Source organism: Bos taurus, chromosome 1, assembly GCF_002263795.3.
Source record: "Bos taurus isolate L1 Dominette 01449 registration number 42190680 breed Hereford chromosome 1, ARS-UCD2.0, whole genome shotgun sequence".
Taxonomy (NCBI): domain Eukaryota; kingdom Metazoa; phylum Chordata; class Mammalia; order Artiodactyla; family Bovidae; genus Bos; species Bos taurus.
The window spans coordinates 53,150,833-53,176,640 of record NC_037328.1 but is presented as its reverse complement, the minus strand read 5'-3'; the positions used below and the strand labels follow the sequence as shown (position 1 = coordinate 53,176,640).

Below are 25,808 nucleotides of genomic sequence, written 5' to 3'. Positions count from 1 at the left end.
ATTTGATAATGGGCAGCTATTTATAAGTTTAGACTATGTGACTGTTTTATACTATATTACCACATTATGTTGTTCAGTTGCTAAGTCATGTCCATCTGTTTGCGACCCCATGGACTACAGCACATCAGACCTCCCTGTCCTTCACTCTCTTCTGGAGTTTGCTCAAACTCATAGGAAGTTGGTGCTGCTATCCAACCATCTCATCCTCTGTTGCCCTCTTTTCTTCCTGCCCTCAATTGAGTCAGCTCTTTGCTTCAGTACTTTGCCCAAAGTATTTGAGCTTTAGCTTCAGCATCAGTCCTACCAATGAATATGCAGGGTTGATTTCCTTTAGGATTGACTGGTTTGATCTCCCTGCAGTCCAAGGGATTCTCAAGAGTCTTCTCCACATTATAAGTAATTTAAAACATATAACTCCTCACATATACATGGAGATGGGTTCTTTTCCTTTGGAGTTAGTTATCTCATTAATGTAACTATTACTCAAAATAATTTTGGAATTTTTTCCTGATTATTACTTTCTGAGACATTTGAGTCAAATACAGCCAGTCTCCCTGCTTTATGGATGTGCTTTCAGACAATATTTATCTTCAAGCAGTTGTCTATCATATTTACCAGACTTCTCTTCAAAAGATAGTTGATCCAAAAAAATGTTCAATTTATCCAAAATACAAACTTTCTTACCCTGATGACTTAAAATAATGTTCCAAAGATTATTTCTAAGGAAATGTTTCAGAAATGTTTGATCTGGTTAGAGTATTGTTTGAAATGAAGGTATTGTATCTCAAGATAACTAATTGTAAGGGGATCATGATTAGTTGGGTGTGGAAATCATAAATTTTTTAGCACCTCTGTCACAACTCATCCAGCTTAGATACCCTTATTTATTTGGTTCAGTCTAAAAAATTTAGCAAATTTTAGTTTCCTTTTAGCAATCATACTCTTACTTAATGGAAAGAAAAGTATATTCTAAAATATAAGTCATTCCTTTTTTCTTCTGCCCTAACCTACACCTAATTATTTAAGGTGATATTAATGACCATCATCAGTTTTACTGTCCTGTCCCACAATGATGCTATCAAGATTTGTAAAGCTATTTGCCCTTACAGCAAAAGACTTTTGGGCTCTGAGAATTCTTATCACTGCTCTTCTTTGTCTTGTAATTCTGCTTCTAATAATATCAGGTTACTACTCCAATTAATAATCCCATTCCTCCACCAATTTTAATTTGTTACTTCAACTTTCCTGCTACTTAAAATCACCTTCAGACTAAGAAATCAAGTAACCAAGTTTGTCAGAATTTGTATAAAATTAAATGGATGCTGTGTCTTATGAGTTAGCTGCTTGAACTCAGGGGTATTTAATCTGTTGATGAGATTTTAGCCAAAGTTGGCAATAGTTAAGGTTTTCAGGTAAATAAATTTCAGATAAATGAGGTATTGTATATAAAATTCATCATGTTATTTTTTATAAGCTCTCTTTAAAGTGTTTCCTTGTTATATGAAAGATATTTTCTAGTCCTTTGCAAAGTGCTCTTTATTAAAATGTCCTCTTCATGTATATAATCTAATGAGGTTGCTCATCACCATGGTCTGGGAAATTGGGAGGAATTACAAATTTTAATTCTGGTCTCAGTACTGCTTTGGAGCAAATTACTTAATTTCTCTGTATTCTATCTTCTTTAGCTATAAATGAGAACCAAAAGTGTTATGTTGTTTTGCTTAGTTTTGAGAAAAAAAAAAACAGTAGAGCTCTTGAATATAAAATATGCTACAAGTGCTTAGTGAAAGTTAAAGTTATTTATTGCTATAGACTCAGATACAACTTTTGAAAGAAGAATTGGAAGCTGAAAGGACCACTCGAGCCAAGGTAGAGAGGGAGAGAGCTAACCTCATCCGAGAGCTGGAAGACATGAATGAGAGGCTGGAGGAGGCAGGAGGTGTCAGTTCGGCTCAGCTGGAGATAACTAAGAAACAAGAAACAAAATTCCAGAAGCTCCGCCGAGACCTGGAAGAGGCCACACTGCACTTTGAGGCAACCTCTGCCTCTTTGAAGAAGAGACACGCAGATAGCCTGGCTGAGCTGGAGAGCCAGGTAGAAAATTTACAACAGGTCAAGCAGACACTGGAAAAAGACAAGAGTGACCTAGAGCTCGAAGTGAACGATCTCCTGATCCATGTTGAACAGATGACCAGAGCTAAGGTAAAGAACATTTACAAGCTCTTCTTGAGGATTTAGAACATGGAAGTAGGCAGAGGAGGGGGAGGGAGAGAAAGTTAAAGTAAATTGGTGACTCAAAGTACCTGCTAATGGAAGCTAGAGATCTTCAGATTGGCTCAGTTCAGTTCAGTCACTCAGTCACGTCTGACTCTTTGCGACCCCATGAACCATAGCATGCCAGGCCTCCCTGTCTGTCACCAACTCCTGGAGTTCACTCAAACTCATATCCATCGAGTTGGTGATGCCATCCAGCCATCTCATCCTCTGTTGTCCCCTTCTTCTCCTGCCCCCAAACCCTCCCAGCATCAGGGTCTTTTCCAATGAGTCAACTCTTCACATGAGGTGGCCAAAGTACTGGAGTTTCAGCTTCAGCATCAGTCCTTCCAATGAACACCCAGGACTGATCTCCTTTAGGATGGACTGGTTGGATCTCCTTGGAGTCCAAGGGATTCTCAAGTCTTCTCCAACACCACAGTTCAAAACCATCAATACTTCAGCGCTCAGCTTTCTTCACAGTCCAACTCTCACATCCATACATGACCACTGGAAAAATCATAGCCATGACTAGATGGACCTTTGTTGGGAAAGTAATGTCTCTGCTTTTCAATATGCTATCTAGGTTGGTCATAACTTGTCTTCCAAGAAGTAAGAGTCTTTTAATTTCATGGCTGCAATCACCATCTGCAATGATTCTGGAGCCCCCAAAAATAAAGTCTGACACTGTTTCCACTGTTTCCCCATCTATCTGCTGTGAAGTGATGGGACCAGATGCCATGATCTTCATTTTCTGAATGTTGAGCTTTAAGCCAACTTTTTCACTCTCTTCTTTCACGTTCATCATGGGCTTTTTAGTTCCTCTTCACTTTCTGCCATAAGGGTGGTGTCATCTGCATATCTGAGGTTATTGATATTTCTCCCGGCAATCTTGATTCCAGCTTGTGCTTCTTCCAGCCCAGCGTTTCTCATGATGTACCCTGTATATAAGTTAAATAAGCAGAGTGACAATATACAGCCTTGATGTACTCCTTTTCCTATTTGGAACCAGTCTGTTGTTCCATGTCCAGTTCTAACTGTTGCTTCCTCACCTGTATATAGGTTTCTCAAGAGGCAGGCCAGGTGGTCTGGTATTCCCATCTCTTTCAGAATTTTCCACAGTTTGTTGTGATCCACACAATCAAAGGCTTTGGCATAGTCAATAAAGCAGAAGTAGGTGTTTTTCTGGAACTCTCTTGCTTTTTCCATGATCCAACAGATGTTGGCAATTTGATCTCTGGTTCCTCTGCCTTTTCTAAAACCAGCTTGAACATCTGGAAGTTCATGGTTCACGTATTACTGAAGCCTGGCTTGGAGAATTTTGAGCATTACTTTACTAGCGTGTGAGATGACTGCAATTGTGTGGTAGTTTGAGCATTCTTTGGCATTGCCTTTCTTTGGGATTGAAATGAAAACTGACCTTTTCCAGTCCTGTGGCCACTGCTGAGTTTTCCAAATTTGCTAGCAGAATGAGTGCGGCACTTTCACAGCATCATCTTTCAGGATTTGAAATAGCTCAATTAGAATTCCATCACCTCCACTAGCTTTGTTCGTAGTGATGCTTTCTAAGGCCCACTTGACTTCATATTCCAGGATGTCTGGATCTAGGTGAGTGATCACACCATCGTGATTATCTTGGTTGTGAAGATATTTTTTGTACAGTTCTTTTGTGTATTCTTGCCACCTCTTCTTAATATCTTGTGCTTCTCTTAGGTCCATACCATTTCTGTCCTTTATCAAGCCCATGTTTGCATGAAATGTTCCCTTGGTATCTCTAATTCTCTTGAAGGGATCTCTAGTCTTTCCCATTCTGTTGTTTTCCTCTATTTCTTTGCATTGATCACCGAGGAAGGCTTTCTTATTTCTCCTTGCTATTCTTTGGAACTCTGCGTTCAGATGCTTATATCTTTCCTTTTGTCCTTTGCTTTTCACTTCTGTTCTTTTCACAGCTATTTGTAAGCCCTCCTCAGACAGCCATTTTGCTTTTTTGCATTTCTTTTCCATGGGGATGGTCTTGATCCCTGTCTCCTGTACAATGTCACGAACCTCCGTCCATAGTTCATCAGGCACTCTGTCTATCAGATCTAGTCCCTTAAATCTATTTCTCACTTCCACTGTATAATCGTAAGGGATTTGATTTAGGTCATACCTGAATGGTCTAGTGGTTTTCCCCACTTTCTTCAATTTAAGTCTGAATTTGGCATTAAGGAGTTCATGATCTGAGCCACAGTCAGCTCCCAGTCTTGTTTTTGCTGACTGCATAGAGCTTCTCCATCTTTGGCTGCAAAGAATATAATCAATCTGATTTCGGTGTTGACCATCTGGTGATGTCCATGTATAGAGTCTTCTCTTGTGTTGTTGGAAGAGGGTGTTTGTTATGACCAGTGCATTCTCTTGGCAAAACCGTATTAGCCTTTGCCTTGCTTCATTCTGCACTCCAAGGCCAAATTTGCTTGTTACTCCAGGTGTTTCTTGACTTCCTACTTTTGTATTCTAGTCCCCTATAATGAAAAGGACATCTCTTTTGGGTGTTAGTTCTAAAAGGTCTTGTAGGTCTTCATAGAACTGTTCAACTTCAGCGTTACTGGTTGGGGCATAGACTTGGATTACCGTGATATTGAATGGTTTGCCTTGGAAACGAACAGAGATCATTCTGTGGTTTTTGAGATTGCATCCAAGTACTGCATTTCAGACTGTTTTGTTGACTATGATGGCTATTCCATTTCTTCTAATGGATTCCTGCCCACAGTAGTAGATATAGTCATCTGAGTTAAATTCACCCATTTCAGTCCATTTTAGTTTGCAGATTCCTAGAATGTCAATGTTCACTCTTGCCATTTCCTGTTTGACCACTTCCAATTTGCCTTGATTTATGAACCTAACATTCCAGTCCCTATGCAATATTGCTCTTTACAGCATTGGACCTTGCTTGTATCATCAGTCGCATACACAACTCGGTATTGTTTTTGCTTTGGCTCCATCCCTTCATTCTTTCTGGAGTTATTTCTCCACTGATCTCCAATAGCATATTGGGCACCTACTGACCTGGGGAGTTTCTCTTTCAGTATCCTATCATTTTGCCTTTTCATATGGTTCATGGGGTTCTCAAGGCAAGAATACTGAAGTGGTTTGCCGTTCCCTTCTCCAGTGGACCACATTCTGTCAGACCTCTCCACCATGACCCGTCCGTCTTGGGTGGCCCCACACAGCATGGCTTAGTTAAACAAGGCTGTGGTCCATGTGATCAGTTTGGCTAGTTTTCTGTGAGTATGGTTTCAGTGTGTCTGCCCTCTAATGCCCTCTCACAACACCTACCGTCTTACTTGGGTTTCTCTTACCTTGGACAAGGGGTATCTCCTCATGGCCACCTCCCCTGACCTTGGGCATGGAGTAGCTCCTCTAGGCCACCACCTCTGACCTCGGGTGTGGGATAGCTCCTCTCTAGATCAGGTCTAATCTCAGGCATTGCTAAAGTTCCATGACCATCCCCTGAAGGTAGCCTGTGGCTTCTGACCTTATTGGAATTCCAGTCTGTGTTCCTTGTGGGTCTTTCTAGTGATGACACAGTAGGTAGGCTGGACAAGGGATGCCACTAACTTGTACATGGTGTGTGTCTCTCTCTTTTTTCAGTTGGAGGATAATTGCATGACAATGTTGTGTTAGCCTCTGCTGTACAATAACCAATAACACATATACACATGTCCCCTCCTCTTGTGCCTCCCCCTCCCACCCCATCTCACTCCTCCTGGTCATCACAGAGCACTGAGCTAAACTCCCTATGCCATATAGCAGCTTCCCACTAGCTGTCTACTTTACACACTGTAGTGGATATATGTCAGTGCTACTCTTTCAATTCATCCCACCCTACCCTTTCCCTCCCTGTGTCTACAAGTCTGTTCTCTATGTCTCCATCTCTATTCCTGCTTTGCAAATAGATTCATCAGTGGTGTTTCTCTCTTGAAGGATGGCTTTGAGTTGGGAGCACTCCAAGGAGGGGGCTCAGGAACTTTAAGTCCATCCAAACAAATGGTACAAACAGCTTTGGGGGAAGTTAAGAACTTTTTCTCCTTTGTGTCCTCTGGCATCTCTTTAATAAGCCAACACTAGGAGAATTTTCACATGTTCTTTCTTCACCGAGTCCATTAATCTCTACTCTGCCAGCTCTCATCTCAAATGACTAGTATCAGATCACAGGTAAGAACCTCCTTACCTTCTGGCAGTTGAGAGGAGCTTTGATTGAGGCCATGCAGAGCAAATAACCAGTGCCAGATTCTTCCTGTGAGCAGAATCTGTAGTCATCTGGGAAGACAAACCAACAATAAAGCTTGATCTTTAAGGACGACAACCATAAAAATGTACGATTTCTTCAGAGATACTGAGTGACTCCTGAAATATTTAGCTTTAATTTCCTTTAAATAGCACATTGAATAGAAACACAACTACCCCACTTTTCCTTCTCTTTCTTCCTCTCCACTCTCCCTGCCATCACACCTTCAATTATCATAAAATATAAATCTAGTGAAGACTTCGGACCTCTCTTCCTCTGTCTCTTCTGTATGCTGCATTTTGTTTGGATTCTGTCTTCAACTCAGCAATGAAAACATTCTCACTCCTTGCCCTTGTAGGTTTATCTTCCTTTATCAGTGCAAGTGAGCACTAGAAGACCTTACTCTTTGCCCCTCATTCATCCTCAGGAACTCTTCTGTTGCTATACATTTTAGTAGTAAGTCATAAAATCATAAGACCATTGACAGATTCACCATAAATCCGTACTAATTATGTATTAATTTTATACTTACCAACTTCCTCTGGAATTTCATTGCTGCTCAGAAGTTCTTTATTCTTCTAACTTGTTTTATTTTAAAAGAGAAACAAAAATCCTTCCTCAGACTCCAACCCTGCCTTCCTGAATCCATCCTTTTACTAAATGTTAACACTTAACTGATAAGATTAAGACCATTCATTATAACTTCTCTCTTCACCTTATAATATATTCACTCAGCCATTTCTTTCATTCTTGCTCCAAACAATAAAATATTCTTCCACATAACCATTATCCACATATTAAAAAACAAAAAACAAAAAAAACAGACTTTTCCATACTAGGGTTAGTATTTTGAGAGAAAAGCAAAGCCTGTCCATGTCTGTCTTAATTTGATTCCTTGACCAAAGAGTAATGTTCTATTTATCTATTGATATGTAGCAAATCCGGAGAAGGCAATGGCACCCACTCCAGTACTCTTGCCTGGAAAATCCCATGGACGGAGGAGCCTGGTAGGCTGCAGTCCATGGGGTCGCTAAGAGTTGGACACGACTGAGCAACTTCACTTTCACTTTTCACTTTCATGCATTGGAGAAGGAATTGGCAACCCACTCCAGTGTTCTTGCCTGGAGAATCCCAGGGATGGGGGAGCCTGGTGGGCTGCCGTCTATGGGGTCGCACAGAGTCAGACACGACTGAAGCGACTTAGCAGCAGCAGCAGCATGTAGCAAATCACCCTCAAAACCTTGAAGTTAAAACAATATAATTTATTATTTTTCTCTCTTGTTTCTGGGGCTTGACAGGCTTAGCGCAGATGGTGGTTGTGACTCAAATCATCTGAAGGTTTATTCACTCACCTGTCTGGCTCTTGGGCTGGGATAGCTAGACAGTTGAGGGCTGTTTGGAAATGTCTCTTTCCTTATGACCTCTCCATGTAGCTAGCTTGGCTTTCCTCACAGCGTGGTAGTCATAGGGGAGTTGGACTTCTTACATCGTAATTCAGGGCACTAAAAGCAAGTATTCCAAGAGACCAGAAGCTGCAAAGACTCTTGTGAGGTTGGCTTGCAATACAGTGGAGTGATTCTGTGTGACTCCCAACAGTGATGAGTCACAGGATAGGGTCTACACATGGGTGTGGATACTAGAGAGTGTGGCTCACTTGTGTGCCTTGTTTGGAAACCAGCTCCCACAAGTCAGTGTATATCTCACTACCTCCTCACTCCTTTAACCCCTGCAACGTCTTTTATTTCCCCTTTTGTTGGGCTTCCCTGGTAGCTCAGACAGTAAAGAACTGCCTGCAGTGCAGGAGACCTGGATTCCATCCCTGGGTCAGGAAGATCCTCAGGCAATCCACTCCAGTATTCTTGCCTGGAGAATCCCCTGGATAGAGGAGCCTGGTGGGCTACAGTCCATGAGGCTGCAAAGAGTCGGACATGACTGAGTGACTAAGCACACATCTTAAAAGTAGTTTCTTAATTGGTTCTTGCAAAGATCAGTAATGTCTCTCTTTCCTCAAATTAGCATGTCTAAAGCCAGACTTACCTCTCCTGAAGCTGACATATAATTCCTATGGATGTTTTTGCCACCAGCACCCTGTTCCTTCCATCACCCAGACTCTCAGCCTAGAACTGTGTTTCCTCTCTGTTCTTTGCTTTCCAATCAATTCTTAGAGAAGGTCAATTTTGTACTGTCTTGTAATTTTTCATTCCATTCCCACTCATATGTAAAAATTTCATTATCTGTTAACTGGATTATTGCAGTGTTTTCTAAATTATCTTTTTTTTCCCAATCTTTTTAAAATAGTACCAATATGAATATTTTAAGAGATGCATGGCTCTGTGGAATCATGTCCCTGCTTCAGAGTGAACTCCACATTTCTGCCCTTTAAGGTACCCTATAGCCCATGATCTGACTCCACTCCTCGTGCCAGTTTTAGATTCTAGAACTTTGTTTCCTAGACCCTCTACTTTAGCCATGCTAGAATGCCTGCGTTCCATCAAATATCCATTTTCCCACCAATGTGCCTTTTCCAAACTGAACTGTGTCTCTGGAGTGCTCAAGTTCAACATCCCTGATTAAAATGTTACCTGAATTATTTTCTGAATTCTTGTAGCACTTTTGGCATCCCCTTTGCATTGCCACATTGTAATCTTTTCAGTTTGCTTCAGTAGAAGACATCTCTAAGGTAGAAACTAGATCTGATTTTACTCATGTTTACTAAGTGCTTTCCATAATCAGTACACTCAGTTACTAGCATCAGTTTTTTACATATGCCTCTTGGGATTTCTGTGGCTCATAGATTTAATCATTTGTTCAGGGTCACAAAAATTATATGGTGGAGATGGGCCTCAACCCCCAATCCTGTGTATGTCTGTGGGTGATGGCATTCTGTTGCTGCCTTACATATTTCTTGGTGGGATAAATTGACTCTGTTCACTCTCATAGGCGTATACATTATGCTGAACTTTATCTTGAATTGTTTACTTCATCTTTTCTTGAATTATAATGCCAGAAATGCCAATACTCAGTGGTACAGTAGAAACCAAAGCATTTTCGAAAGCATATTAGGCTGACAGAGAGGCCCAGGGCAATTTAGAAGTTATAGGCAATCTCACAATTATCTTGATTATTTTGAATTCCCATTGGTTCCTGAATTTCTAGGAGGCAGCATTTTTATGCGTCATTTTAAGAACCAGCTTCAGAATAAATGTGCATTATTCCATTAACCTCTTCCTTCTTGGTATCAAAATTTAGTGTCTATCTTTAGGCTGAAACTTGAAGTACTTTTGAGGGTACCACCCTTTGAATGGCATGCCCCTGTCCAGGCCACCTTTAGATAAACAATCACATTGCCTTTGCAGATCCTGCTTATGAAAACACTTTTTCAATTGAAAACACAATACCAATGTTAGTGCCATGGATAACTACCAATTGAGGCTGTGCCTGAGGGCGAATGTCTTATGCCTGCCCAGTAGCTGCCTGCTCTGCAGGTGTGCACAGCCATGCAGGGCTTAATCACACAGGCTTCTCTTGAAACCAGGGAATTCTCTGGCTCCTTTGCTTGCCACTCCCACAACACTGACTAAGCTGTCTTATGGAGATCTGTGTTCTTTCACCCTCAGCAAACAGGTGTGCAGAAGAGCACACTCCTGGTCATAAGCAGAAGTGGCATTTCTCACATCTGGCTGTCTTCCTCCTGACCCAATTCATAGGTCATTTATTATTGGAGTGAACATAAAACAAAAATGGTTCACATAGTCATATTTTTATTCAGTTTCTTCCAGAATCCATAGATTGGATCTGGAATCCAGTTTCACACAGGATTCACGACAATTTCAATCAACTAGAATGTTAAGTTAATTAATCCTTAACATTTCCTTTGTTATTACTTGATATAACAGATCCTTAGGAATCTAGTGTCTGACTTTTTCTTTTCTTGCATCAGTTCAAATCCTATACCCAACACATACTAGCTGTGTGAATTTGGGCAAGGTATTTAGCCTCTCTGACCATTTCCTCATTTATAAAACAGAGGCAATCTGAGTTCCTGAGGAATACTGTGAGGAAAATGAGTGTGCCAACTTTGACTGTCAGATTACTTTCAGAAGTAGTAAAGCAAACATATTCAACAATCAAAATATTTGAAATTACAGACTATTTAAAAAGTGTTGCCTGGGTTTTTTCTATAGCTTCTAGTGATAAGTGGAGATTGTGGGTAATTGAGTGTGTCTGGCATTTAACATCATTGTTCTAACCTTCGTGATGTACAGAAAGCTGATTGAACCTCTGGCAGGTCTGGTTTCATATCCACCACCTGGCATGGGTGTGCTATGGAATATCTGTGAGTAGAATTACTGATATTTCTTGTCAGTCTCCGAATGGCCTCTTCCTTTGTTTGCTAATCAGTGGATAATATGCCAACCCAGTTAAAAAAAAAACCAATTTGGGGGTTGAGGTTCATAGGGAAAGCTTGAATGTGACCTCTAAGTAAACTTTAGTGGGTCTGTTTGCCAACCTCTCACTAAAGTTTGTAGTAATTTGAGTCTCCTATTTTGTGTCAAGCTCTGTATTTGGCCTTGGGGATATAAGATGTAATTTAGGAGTCTTCCAAAAACAGTTAGAATAGTCATTTCTAACTATAAAATAGAGTAAGTTTACAGAGAACACTCTTCATCACAGCACAGGCTCCAGCTGGAGAGCTCCAAAGTCTTTGCTGACTCAGAAGTTTCCCAAAGGACTAAACCTGGCATCATCCTGGAGATGTTTCTCTCCCTTGGCCATTGCTATATCATGAAAATTAGTTTAACGTTGAAAACTATTAGACTTACCACCAGATTTCACAGTTTTCACCATTTTCTTGAAATGCCATTGATGTGATCCTTTCTTTGTCAAAGTAATCTCCTTCTCTCTTCTTCTTCTCTCTTGCTATCCCTTCCCCTACATCTCCCCTCCTTTTTCCATAGCACTATTTCTTTATAGAGACAAAAGTCTCATACGGACTGAGAACAAAACAGAAAAACAGCAATGTAAAATCCGTAGAACTGTGAAGTACCACGTGTCATTTTATGATATCTGACCATATTAATAATATGAATGAAAATTACAGCTAGGTAAAGGGGCCAGCACCATCTTACATTTGGAAGCTCTTGGTCCTGAAAATATTGAATTTCAAAGTCATTGGCATTAGTTTTCAGTGTGGCAAAAATTTGATGATTAGATTGGTTACTTAAACCAGGTAAAAGTGCATAGGTCACTTAGCATATCATTTTCTTTAAACATGAACAACCAATTCTGAGAAGTTGGAGTTTGGGATTGAAATGATAACCCAGCAGGGTAATCATGAGCCTGCAACCTTAATGATTGGGAGGGTCCAGTTGTTTTCGCAGTTCAAACTTCTATTATTACACTGCTGTATCTCAGATTCATCTGCTTTCTCCTGTCCTTCTTGGTCAACCCTCTGGACTTTCCTTCCTCCTCCATCTTTCCCATCCTTTCTTTCCCATCCCTCTGAACTATCCCCTTGTTTATTGAGCTCCTAATATGTGTTAGATACTATTCTAGACATAGGGGGTATAATCTGTTATCAAATGGAATCTCTATCCTCATGAAGCTTATAGTCTAGAAGAAAAGAAAGATGGTTAAATATATAATGTCAGGAAGTAATTATATACTTCATCAGTGTTTGACACATTTCCTTCTTCTGAAAAGCAAAGAATTCTAGAGACATTCCCCAATACCAGATACTTGTTTCTCCATTAATACCTATAATTTGAAAAGTTTGGGCCGCCTAGGGGCCCAGACTCTGAGTGTATTTTGCTGTTTAAAATTAGCAGACATGGTTTTCCAATGCTAGCTGTGACTTTCAGGGCAGAGGAGAGCACAAGGGTCCCAGGAACCACCCCTCCCTCCCTTCCTTATGCAGCTAATTCAGCATGTTCTCTATAAACCATGTCCAACCTTCCCCTCTCAACTTGTAGGCTAATGCTGAGAAGCTTTGTAGTCTGTATGAGGAACGCTTGAAAGAAGCAAATGCAAAACTGGATGAAGTGACTCAATTAGCAAATGACGTGACAGCGCAGAAGACAAAGCTACGGAGTGAGAATGGTAAGTAAACTTTTGGTGTTGCTTCACTTACAAGTCTCAAGCCCAGAAGAATGGTAGAGAAACCACTGAAATGATGATCCAATCACTGAGTCTGGGTGGGAATTTAAAAATTCTAGTGGGGTGGTGAGGCCCTTGATGTTATCTTTTCCAAGACATGATCTTGTCTGGGAAGGATCACCTCTGTGCCACCTTGAAAGGCCTTGCCCAACTCTCTTCCATGAAGCGGAAAAGCAATATGCAGTTGACTGGAGTAGCTTTCATGATCCAAGGATGGTAGAGACTATCCACACAGTCTATAAGACATGCCACTTTATCATATCTACCTCACTGAAATAGGCATTTCCCCTAATTTTCAATGAGCCCACACCTATTTTTTATATTTATATTTTTTACAAATTGAAGTATAGTTAATTTACAATGTTGTATTGATTTCAATTGTACAGCAAAGTTATTCAGTTACATACACGTATGTGTGTATGTATTCCTTTTTCAGATTCTTTTGCATGAAAGATTATTACAAGATATTGAGTATAGTTCCCTATGCTATATAGCAGGTCATTGATTACCTATTTTATGGGCAGTAGTGTATATATATTAATCCCAAACTCTGAATTTATGTCCTCCTTGATCCCTGCTCTCCCCTTTGGTAACCACAAGTTTGTTTTCTATGAGTCTATTTCTGATTTGTAAATAAGTTCATTTGTATCATTTTTTTTAGATTCCACATATAAGTGGTATCATATGATATTTGTCTTTTTCTGTCTGACTTCACTTAATATGATAATCTCTATATCCATCCTTGTTGCTTTTGTTGTTGTTGTTCAGTTGCTCAGTTGTGTCCAACTCTTTGTGACTCCATGGACTGCTGCATGCCAGTCTTCATTGAGTTGGTGATGCCATCCAGTCCTCTCGTCCTCTGTCGTCCCCTTCTCCTCCTGCCTTCACCTTTCCCAGTATCAGGGTCTTTTCTAATGAGTCACCTCTTCACATCAGGTGGCAAAAATATTGGAGATTCAGCTTCAGCATCAGTCCTTCCAAAGAATATTCCGGACTGATTTCCTTTAGGATTGACTGGTTTGATCTCCTTGCAGTCCAAGGGACTCTCAAGAATCTTCTCCAACACCACAGTTCAAAAGCATCAATTCTTTGATGCTCAGCCTTCTTTATGGTTCAACTCTCACATCCATACATGAGTATCTCTATATCCATCCATGTTGCTTTAAGTGGCATTATTTCATTTTTTTTTTATGGCCAAGTAATATATATATATGTGGAGAAGGCGATGGCACCCCACTCTAGTACTCTTGCCTGGAAAATCCCATGGACAGAGGAGCCTGGTAAGCTGTAGTCCATGGGGTCACTAAGAGTTGGACACGACTGAGCAACTTCACTTTCACTTTTCACTTTCATGCGTTGGAGAAGGAAATGGCAACCCACTCCAGTGTTCTTGCCTGGAGAATCCCAGGGACAGGGGAGCCTGGTGGGCTGCTGTCTATGGGGTCACACAGAGTTGGACACGACTGAAGTGACTCAGCAGAGTATATATATGGGGCTTCCCTGATGGCTCAGACAATAAAGAATCTCCCTACAATGTAGGAAATCTGGGTTTGATGCCTGGGTTGGGAAGACTCCCTGGAGGAGGAAATGGCAATGCGCTCCAGTATTCTTGCCTGGGCAATTCCATGGGCAGAGGAGCCTGGTGGGCTACAGTTCATGGGGTCACAAAGAGTCAGACACAACTTATATAGTATAGCCTTAAGTCAAGGAGCATGATCCCTCCAGCCCTCTTCTTTCTCAAGATTCTTTTGGCTACTCAGAGTCTTTTGGTTTCCATACAAATCTTAAAATTTTTTGTTCTGGTTCTGAGGAAAATGCCATTGGTAATTTTATAGGGATTGCATTGAATCTGTAGATGCCTTGGGTAGTATGAACCTACACCTCTCTTTTGACCTCTTTGCTATGTTTTGAAAATATCAGGCATACTCCCACCCTAGAGTCTTGCCCTGACTATTTTTTCTGTGTAGAGTACCCTACTCATCAAGAAAAAACTTAAAGATGAGAGTTAATCAAATAGATCTGGGGGAAGTCAGGATAGGCCTTGTTGGGAAGGTGACATTTGAGTACTCTCAACCAGTTTTCTCCATGTGCTTCTTTTTTCATAGAATTTAATACCTTCAAAGAAACTACATGCTTGACATAATAAATAAGTTTGTCTTGTCTCCATCTGCCACAGTGTAAGCTACATGAGGGCAGGGGCCTTTATTATGTCCACTGATATGTTAGTCATCTAGAGCAATGCCTGCCATTTGCTGGGGATCCTCAAACATTTGACCAGTTAAAATTAGAACAATGTTCTGTGGCTTATTCTTAACCATCAACCACTATTAATGAGGTTTTCCCCCTCTATCTTTTACATGATGGCAATCTATTTGAGGTTTTTCTTTTTAAATTCATCATGAGCTTTTTTGTATCTTGTATAGTCATTATGAGTGTTTCTCATCCATCAATTAGATGGACAATGGTTACTTCATCTTGCCCTGTAACTTGCTTGTCTGCTATGAACAGCATGTGGCTAGCTGTTTGTCTGTAATTAGAATAATTTTTAGTAATATATTCCCAGAGATAGACTTCCTAGGCCAATGAAAATAAACAATGTGTTCTTGATACCCAGAGGCACTCACTTTAAAAAGACAGTGGAGGCCATTTATCCTTCCAAATGAAGGCCATTTATCATTCTGCCTGTGGACACCTCTGTTTCTAGATGCTAAATCTGGTTGTTGTTGTTCAGTTGCTCAATAATGTCAGACTCTTTGCGACCCCATGGACTGCAGCATGCCAGGCTTCCCTGTCCTTCACTATCTCCTGGAGTTTGCTCAAACTCATGCCCATTGAGTTGATGATGCCATCCAAACTATAGATTTGGAACTCTAAAAGAGGGAAGTGTTTTAGATTCTAGCAGGGACACTAAGCAGGACTCTTCTCATGCTGATGACAGGGTGTGTGACACTTGGCCTCAATACAAAACCCCCAATTTGATCTTTGGTGCCATTTAGGATATAGTCTGTGTGGGGACCGTGCAGTCTGGAGGCTAGGCTGGAAAATGACTGTATGTCTGTGCTGAAGGAAGTGCTGTGTACAATTTGTTTGATAGGCATTACCTACCTCCCTCTACTTATTGGTATTAATTTTCTATTCACTTTTTTGATGAGGAAATTGGTGGGTGAGTGAAATGAAACTGGATCTGAGATGATAATTCTGCTTAGGATGCAGGGCATTTTATGTCCTCCTTTATTCTCGGCTTTACCTTTTGGCTCTTGTACGGATTAAATTTTAAGTATATACCTATCCAAACTCCCCTCCTCTCACTAGGACGATGGTCCAGATTTTTGATGCTTTTTTTCTTTTTTGCTACTATTTCCAAAGTTTCTTTCTCATGCCCTGTCCTGTCCACTGATTACAGTCTGCTTTCAAAGGAGACCAATAGTAAATGTGATCAGTTAAGCCATGTTAAGTGGATCCCAGTTCTGTAACATATGTGTTATGTTAGTCTCAACCCCTTAATGGATTGGCATTTCCTCAGAATACTTTTAAATATGATGTGTGACCTAGAGTTTCTCAAAGTTTGGTCCATGGAACCCCAACAATCATCAAGGCTCTTTCAGGGGAACTAAGTGAGAGGTTAGAGCTCTTTCATTCAATACTAAGATGCTCTTTGCTCTTTCAGTCCTTTTGCTGCTATTATAGATGGTGCGAAAGCAATGATGATTAAAACTGCTGGAGCCTTAGCACAAACCAAGGCAGTAGCACCATGCTGTAGTATTAATCATTGTATTTGCTGGTATATACTCAAAAGTTTAAAAAAGAGTCCGTTTTACTTAAGAATGTCCTTAATGAAACAGTAAAAATTAATTATATCTCAGCCCCAAGTATATATCTTTTTAATATTCTGTGTAACAAAACAGAAAGTGTGCATAAAGCACCTCTGTTTCATACTAAAGTAGGATGTGTGATTGTTTAAGTTCTGAGCTAAACTAGCAATTTTTCAGGAAGAATCGTATTTACTTGAAAGAATATTTGACAAACTATGCTTATTCAGACTTAGATATTTGGCAGATATTTTTTTCAAAAATGAACAAAGTGAGCCTGTCACTCCAAGGGAAACAACTGACAATATTTGTTGCCAATAAAAGTGGAGCTTTTAGGTAAAAATTAGATTTTTTTCATGAGCTTGATGGCTCTCAATTCTTCAAGACTCCCCCGCCTCTTTTTTTTATTGTGTATAGTATTAGTTTCAGGTATATAATACAGTGATTCAGCATTTCTCTGTATTACAAATTGATCAACACAATAAGCCTAATAACTATCTGTTACCATACAAAATTATTTCAATACCATTGACTATAACCCTTATGTTGTACATCATAGCCCCATATTTTATAACTAAAATAAGAAGTTCATACCCCTTAACCTATTTCACTTAACTCCTCCATCCTCTTCCCCTCTGGCAGCTACCAGTTTGTTCTCTGTGTCTGTGAGTCTGTTTCTATATTGTTTTGTTTGTTCGTTTTTTTTTTTAGATTCCACATATAAGTGAAATAATATGTTATTTGTCTTTGTGTTTCCGTGTCTGATTTATTTTATTTAACATTATACCTTCTAGGTCCATCCATGTTAATGCTAATGACATAATTTCATTTTTTCATGACTGAGTAGTATTCCATTCCATTCCATTGATCTATGTGTCTATTTTTTATGCCAATATCATAGTTTTCATTGCTATAACTTTGTAGTATAGCTTGAAATCAGGTTGTGTGATACCTCCAGCTTTGTTCTTCTTTCTCATGATCGCTTTGGCTTTTCTGGGACTTCTGTGGTTCTATACAAATTTTAGGGTTATCTGTTCTAGTTTTGACAAAATTTTTGATAAGGGTTACATTGAATCTGTAGATTGCTTTCAGTAGTAATATTTTTTAATGATATTAATTATTCCAGTCTATGAACATAGAGTATCTTTCCATTTACTTGTATCTTTAATTTCTTTACTCAATTTCTTATAGTTTTCCAAGAACAGGTCATTTAACCTCTTGGTTACATTTAATCCTAGGTATTTTATACTTTTGATGTAATTGTAAATGAAATTGTTTTCTTCATTTCTCTTCCTGATAGTTTGTTATTAGTGTACAGAAATGTATCTGATTCTGTATATGGATTTTGCATCTTATAACTTTATTGAATTCATTTATTAGATCTGATAGTTTTTTGATGGAGGCTTTAGGGTTTTCTATGTATATATCATATCATCTGCAAATAGTGAGTTTTTTTCTCCCTTTCCTATTTAAATGTCTTTAAACCCCTTTTTATTTGTAATTGCTGTGGCTAGGACTTCTAGTACTGTGTTGACTAAAAGTGGTAAAAACAGACCTCCTTGTCTTGATTCTGATCTTTGAGAGGTCTGACCATTGAGTATCAGGTTAGCTGTAGTTTTGTCATAGATGATATTTATGATGTTGAGATATTTTACCTCTATGTGTCCTCTGTCTCTCTCTTCTCCTTCTGGGGCCTCTCTAATGCAAATGGTAGTGTGCACGACGTCCCAGAGGTCCCTTAAACTAATCTCTGTTAAAAATTCTTATTTCTTTTTTCCTGTTCTCATTGGATGATTTCCGATTCCTCATCTTCCAGACTACAGATCTGTTCTGCATCTTTTAATCTGTTGTTGATTCTCTTAGTGCGTACTTTCATATCAGTTATTGTAATCTTTCATTCTGATTGGTTCTTTTTTATATTTTTGTTGAAGTTCTCAGGCTGAGTTCACTCAGTCTTCTCCTGAGTTTAGTAAGCATCTTTATGAGTATTACTTTGAATTATATTCTTATATATTGCTTAGCTCCATTTTATTTAGTTCTTTTTCTGGAGTTTTGTCTCGTTCTTTCATTTAGAAAGTATTCCTTTTTCTCCTCACTTTGCCTAACTCTATGGTTTGCTTCTATGTATTAGATAGATCAGCTCCATATCCCAGTCTTGAAAGAGTGACCTTATGTGGAAGGTTTCTGTGGGGCTCCGTGGCACAATTCCCATGGTCACCAGAGCCTCTTGTTACTGAGGTTTTCCCTCTTTGGGCTGTGTTCATTCTCTTATGTGGTTGGGCCACAATTGCTGTGGGCACACTAGTTGGGGGAGCTGGTACCAGGCCTGGCTGGCTGCATCGCTTGGTTGTGACTGCTGTAGATGTGCTGTGGATGGAGCTAACTCCCAAGTGGGAGCTCCTTTGAAAGGAGTGCTGATGCTAGCCAAGATGTCCCACCAGGTCATTTGGTGTAAGAGCCACTTTGGAAGGGCATTGGTGCAGCTCATGCCACCTGTTTGGTGGGGCAGTCATGGAGTGGCTTTTGAGGGGCATGCTGATCCTCAGGGGAATGTTGGGGTGGAAGTATACCCTGTTAGCCAGGTTGATTGAAAGTAACAGAAATGGTGCCCACCAGCTCTGGGCCAGCTAGGTGGCAGAAGAATTAATAAATAAATGAATTAAAATGTGACCACAAGTGCTTCTGCCACTGGAGAAAGTTCTGCCAGATCCCTGCCCTCTAGCGTACATCCTAATAGTTGTCAATATTGGCCATCTCCTCCTTTATGACTCAGGTGTTTCTCAAGCTATTGCCTCTGCACTGAGACCTGGAGGGAGTTTGTACGTGAGCAGTGTTTCAGTTTCCCACTGCCTTTTGGCTTTCCCCACCCTAAGCCCTGCTGCTTTTCACAGCCAGAAATTATGGAAGTTTGTCTTCCCCGTGCAAGTACATTGGGCTGAGGAGCCTGATGGGGGGCTTGGACCCCTCACTCCCTAGTGGGGACCTCAACAGTTGGGATATCCCTCTCACTTATTAGTGGCCTTAGTGGGGGTGCATGTTCTCACTAGACAATGTCTCTGCCCTCTTCCCCTTCCCCATATGGCCTTTTAGTTATAGAAAATCTGTTCTGTTAGTCTTTAGGTCATTCTCAGAGATAGTTGTTCTATATTTAGTTGTAGTTTGGTGTATCTGTGGGAGGAGGTGAGCTCAGGATTTTCCTCTCCTCCATCTTGATCTGAACCTTAAAGGCTTTTTTTATGAGATAAGTGGTGATGTTAACAAGTATGATTTTATTTTATATTGTGTGATGAAATGTGTTAACATTTGAAAAATCTGCATAATTGAGTAAACATATATTTTTCAAATCACCACTACTTGGTGCTGCAAAATGATATATGGGTAAAAGATCCATTCAAAATTTAAGACCGATCCATGAATTTTAATGGAACAGAATAAAAAATTTCATTTGTTTGGTTTATACCATTAACCCTTAGGAAACTTCTATTTGTTGAGTTTTGGTATAGCATCAAACAATCATCACAATTATCTGAAAAAACTATAAAAATACATCTCCCTTTTCTAGCTACTTATGTGTGAGAGGCTGGATTTCTTCACATGCTTCAACCAGAACAGTTGGATTCCTCAACCAACTGACTTTTATTAAGCCAGAGAGTTTTTTAAAATGTAAAATAAGCTGATTTTTCTCACTAATTTTTTGTTTGTTTTGGAATACATAGCTTTGCCTCTAAAAACTGTCACTTCTGTTAACATGTCTTTAAGATTTTTATCTTTTAAAATGAGTAAATACGTATCTTAAATTTCTCTTTTATTTTCAAATACACTGTTAATATAAAACTCATATGCACAATACCTCTGTGGGGTCCTCAATGATTTTTAAGTGTATAAAGTGTTCCTAAGACTAAAAAGTTTGGTAATTGCAGTTTTAACCCAAACAGATGCTTTCTTATAATGCTGAGAATTTTAGAACTTCTTCATATCAAGAGGAGTGGGAGTCATAAATATTTGGAGTTTTTATTGTTGGACTAATTATGTAATAGAATTAATGTTTTTTGTTGAGGATTGGCTCTGCTTTAGTGCCATTTCTAATAACCAAGTCATTTCTCACCTATTATGAATGAAATAACCTAAGCTGGGAAGGTAGACTAGAGTGAAATAAAATCTACCCATCTCTTGATCACATTCTCTACACTTTAATGAAAATTTCTAGTCTTTATTTAGCAATTCAGTCTACAAAGTACATTCACACTCAATTAATTTTCACTAACAATCTTTTATTGTTATCCTCAATTTACAAATGAGGCAAAGAAGTTGTAATTATCTAAAAATTATATGGCCAGAAATTTGTAGACTCACACATAATAAACAAGAGGGCATGCCACAGAAGAAAGAACGTGTTCTTCAGGATTAAAAGCTTAATTTGACTCTATGTCCATTGGTTACTAGCTGTGCAGATTTGTATCTCAATCACATTTAAGTAAGCGGCTGTGTTTTCCCTTCTGAAAAATGGCTAATATAATACCTACATTATCAAATAGTTATGAGAATTAAACTGGATAATATACATAAAATACTTACTCTGTGGAAGATTCTCAGTGATAGCTAATCATCTCACACGCTAGTAAAGCAATGCTTAAAATTTTCCAAGCCAGGCTTCAGTAATACGTGAACCGTGAACTTCCAGATGTTAAAGCTGGTTTTAGAAAAGGCAGAGGAACCAGAGATCAAATTGCCAACATCCACTGGATCATCAAAAAAGCAAGAGAATCCCATAAAAAAACATCTATTTCTGCTTTATTGACTATGCCAAAGCCTTTGACTGTGTGGATCACAATAAACTGTGGAAAATTCTTCAAGAGATGGGAATACCAGACCACCTGACCTGCCTCCTGAGAAACCTATATGCAGGTCAGGAAGCAAGAATTAGAACTGGACATGGAACAATAGACTGGTTCCAAATAGGAAAAGGAGTACATCAGGGGTGTATATTGTCACCCTGCTTATTTAACTTCTATGCAGAGTACATCATGAGAAACACTGGGCTGGAAGAAGCACAAGCTGGAATCAAGATTGCCAGGAGAAATATCAATAACCTCAGATATGCAGATGACGCCACCCTTATGGCAGAAAATGAAGAGGAGCTAAAGAGCCTCTTGATGAAAGTGAAAGAGGAGAGTGAAAAAGTTGTCTTAAAGCTCAACATTCAGAAAATGAAGATCATGGCATCCAGTCCCATCACTTCATGGCAAATAGATGGGGAAACAGTGGAAATAGTGGCTGACTATTTTTCTGGGCTCCAAAATCACTGCAGATGGTGATTGCAGCCATGAAATTAAAAGATGCTTACTCCTTGGAAGGAAAGTTGTGACCAACCTAGATAGCATATTCAAAAGCAGAGACATTACTTTCCCAACAAAGGTGCATCCAGTCAAGGCTATGGTTTTTCCAGTGGTCATGTATGGATGTGAGAGTTGGAGTATAAAGGAAGCTGAGCACCAAAGAATTGATGCTTTTGAACTGTGGTATTGGAGAAGACTCTTGAGAGTCCCTTGGACTGCAAGGAGATCCAACCAGTCCATCCTAAAGGAGATCAGTCCTGGGTGTTCATTGGTAGGAGTGACGTTGAAGCTGAAATTCCAATACTTTGGCCGCCTGATGTGAAGAGCTGACTCATTTGAAACAACCCTTATGCTGGGAAAGATTGAGGGCAGGAGGAGAAGGGGATGACAGAGGATGAGATGGTTGGATGGCATCACTGACTCGATGGACATTGGTTTGGGTGGACTCCGGGAGTTGGTGATGGACAGGGAGGCCTGGCGTGCTGAGGTTCATGGGGTCGCAAAGAGTCAGACACGACTGAGTGACTGAACTGAGCTGAATTGAATATTGGGTTGTTCAAAAAGTTCATTCAAATGTTTCTATAACATCTTACAGAAAAACCCAGACAAGCTTTCTGGCCAACTGAATATTGTGTTAAATAGTCATGCTTACTACCAAAAATTAGTTCTTTTTTAGGACTCTCTTGTGAGTTCTGGAAAGGATCATTGTCATGATTTGTTGGTAACTGGACTCTTGTACTCTTTATAAATATAAAAAATATATGGATCATATTAGTTGCTTTTAAACTCAGTAAATTAAGTGGGAAAGGCAGTAGGTGAGAAAGAAGACCACGATTAACTTACTTTGTGAAATCTTTTTGTAGGTGAGTTACGGAAAAGGCTGGAAGAAATGGAAGCTCTGATAAACCAACTTTCCAGGGAAAAGAGTATCTTCACTCTGCAGATTCAAGACCTGAAAGGGCAACTGGCAGAAGAAACCAAAGTAAGGCATCTATTATTTCTCACCAGGCATTTCATGGCATGTTTTTTTTTTTTTTTAAATAGTGCTTGCTAGGTTGGCTTGAATATCTTCTTATATAAAGGAAGAGGGGTAAGTGCTCTCGCAGTTAAGGAAAAAAAGACCTGTTGGATCTTGGATATGCTGAGAAGGACTCTGATCACTGAAGGATCATCCTCAGTAATTTAAATTGCTTTTCTAGTTTGTCAGATTTAGAGCAAGGAAACTGTGTTTCCATTTTGCATTATTACTTGAACAGAGCATCAGCAAAGTTCTTTATGGATTTTTGATTCTGAATTGCACAAAGAAGTGGAATTAATTAAAAGATCAGGATAAAATGAATGGGACTGGATTCATTCAATATTACTTTTAAATTGTCAAGTGAATTATAGATATTAGTTATTTCTTTTCAAGAGAATATATAATGTTGCTAGTAGGTGATCTCGGTAGATGTGATTCTTTAATGTTAAAGCATAGTGACTAAAGTGAGAGATGGATTCTTTGAGCCCTGGTATTCAAGTCTATTCTTATTTCATATTCAAGGCATCTTCTAAGACCCCAAAGGACTTCACTTGTATATAATCTCACTGAAAAGGCATCTACTCCAAGGGTAAAAGCCATTGACTCTGCAGACTTCTCTTTTTAAATGTTTTCTTTTATCCGCCACATTCTCCTCATTTTCTATATTACACGTACATTTAAAAATTACTACCATGATTCATGCTTCAGACATCATGCTGGATGCTTCTTTGATGTCATCTAAACCTTCAGATGTTAAGTCATATGAAACTGGTAGAATTATTTTCTTTTTTTTACATGAAGTAACCAAGGCTCTGAGAAGACAAATAACTCATCCAAGATCATGTAGCTAGCAGTAGACTGTAGGAAGTTTAGCAGGTTCTGAAATGACTAGATTTATAGTTTAGTAGATCTCTCTGGCTGACTTCTCTGGTATGCCAGGCTTCCAACTGGCATATCAGGCCGCTTTCTCAGGCCAAGCCTCCTTCTGTGACCCTACCTTCTATAGCTGCGTCTTGCATTTACTCACTTCTCCTGGAGATCAGTGGAGAAATAACTCCAGAAAGAATGAAGGGATGGAGCCAAAGCAGAAACAATACCCAGCTGTGGATGTGACTCATGACAGAAGTAAGATCTGATGCTGTAAAGAGCAATATTGCATAGGAACCTGGCATGTCAGGGCCATGAATCAAGGCAAATTGGAAGTGGTCAAACAGGAGATGGCAAGAGTGAATGTTGACATTCTAGGAATCAGCGAACTAAAATGGACTGGAATGGGTGAATTTAACTCAGATTATCATTATATCTACTACTGCGGGCAGGAATCCCTCAGAAGAAATGGAGTAGCCATCATGGTCAACAAAAGAGTCCAAAATGCAGTACTTGGATGCAATCTCAAAAACCACAGAATGATCTCTGTTCATTTACAAGGCAAACCATTCAATATCATGGTAATCCAAGTCTATGCCCCAACCAGTAACGCTGAAGAAGCTGAAGTTGAACAGTTCTATGAAGACCTATAAGACCTTTTAGAACTAACACCCAAAAAAGATGTCCTTTTCATTATAGGGGACTAGAATGCAAAAGTAGGAAGTCAAGAAACACCTGGAGTAACAGGCAAATTTGGCCTTGGAATACGGAATGAAGCAGGGCAAAGACTAATAGAGTTTTGCCAAGAAAATGCACTGATCATAACAAACACCCTCTTCCAACAACACAAGAGAAGACTCTACACATGGACATCACCAGATGGTCAACACCGAAATCAGACTGATTATATTCTTTGCAGCCAAAGATGGAGAAGCTCTATGCAGTCAGCAAAAACAAGACTGGGAGCTGACTGTGGCTCAGATCATGAACTCCTTATTGCCAAATTCAGACTGAAATTGAAGAAAGTGGGGAAAACCACTAGATCATTCAGGTATGACCTAAATCAAATCCCTTATGATTATACAGTGGAAGTGAGAAATAGATTTAAGGGACTAGATCTGATAGACAGAGTGCCTGACGAACTATGGACGGAGGTTCGTGACATTGTACAGGAGACAGGGATCAAGACCATCCCTGTGGAAAAGAAATGCAAAAAGGCAAAATGGCTGTCTGGGGAGGCCTTACAAATAGCTTTGAAAGAAGAGAAGTGTAAAGCAAAGGAGAAAAGGAAAGATATAGGCATCTGAACGCAGAGTTCCAAAGAATAGCAAGAAGAGATAAGAAAGCCTTCTTCAGCAATCAATGCAAAGAAATAGAGGAAAACAACAGAATGGGAAAGACTAGAGATCTCTTCAAGAAAATTAGAGATACCAAGGGAACATTTCATGCAAACATGGGCTCGATAAAGGACAGAAATGGTATGGACCTAACAGAAGCAGAAGATATTAAGAAGAGGTGGTAAGAATACACAGAAGAACTGTACAAAAAAGATCTTCACGATCCAGATAATCACGATGGTGTGATCACTCATCTAGAGCCAGACATCCTGGAATGTGAAGTCAAGTGCGCCTTAGAAAGCATCACTACGAACAAAGCTAGTGGAGGAGATGGAATTCCAGTTGAGCTATTTCAAATCCTGAAAGATGATGCTGTGAAAGTGCTGCACTCAATACGCCCGCAAATTTGGAAAACTCAGCAGTGGCCACAGGACTGGAAAAGGTCAGTTTTCATTCCAATCCCAAAGAAAGGCAATGCCAAAGAATGCTCAAACTACTGCACAATTGCACTCATCTCACACGCTAGTAAAGTAATGCTCAAAATTCTCCAAGCCAGGCTTCAGCAATATGTGAACCGTGAACTTCCTGATGTTCAAGCTGGTTTTAGAAAAGGCAGAGGAACCAGAGATCAAATTGCCAACATCCGCTGGATCATGGAAAAAGCAAGAGAGTTCCAGAAAAGCATCTATTTCTGCTTTATTGACTATGCCAAAGCCTTTGACTGTGTGGATCACAATAAACTGTGGAAAATTCTGAAAGAGATGG

The 25,808-nt window shown here is 39.6% G+C and overlaps 1 protein-coding gene across 1 annotated transcript in view; it reads left to right on the top strand.

The window, feature by feature from the left end:
- Positions 1-25,808, top strand: part of MYH15 (myosin heavy chain 15) — a 157,552-nt gene that overhangs the window by 95,609 nt on the left and 36,135 nt on the right. The window contains exons 27-29 of the mRNA XM_059887823.1: positions 1,813-2,202; positions 12,493-12,619; positions 22,685-22,803. Coding sequence (XP_059743806.1) covers positions 1,813-2,202; positions 12,493-12,619; positions 22,685-22,803 — 636 coding nt within the window. The remainder of the gene's footprint in view (positions 1-1,812; positions 2,203-12,492; positions 12,620-22,684; positions 22,804-25,808) is intronic.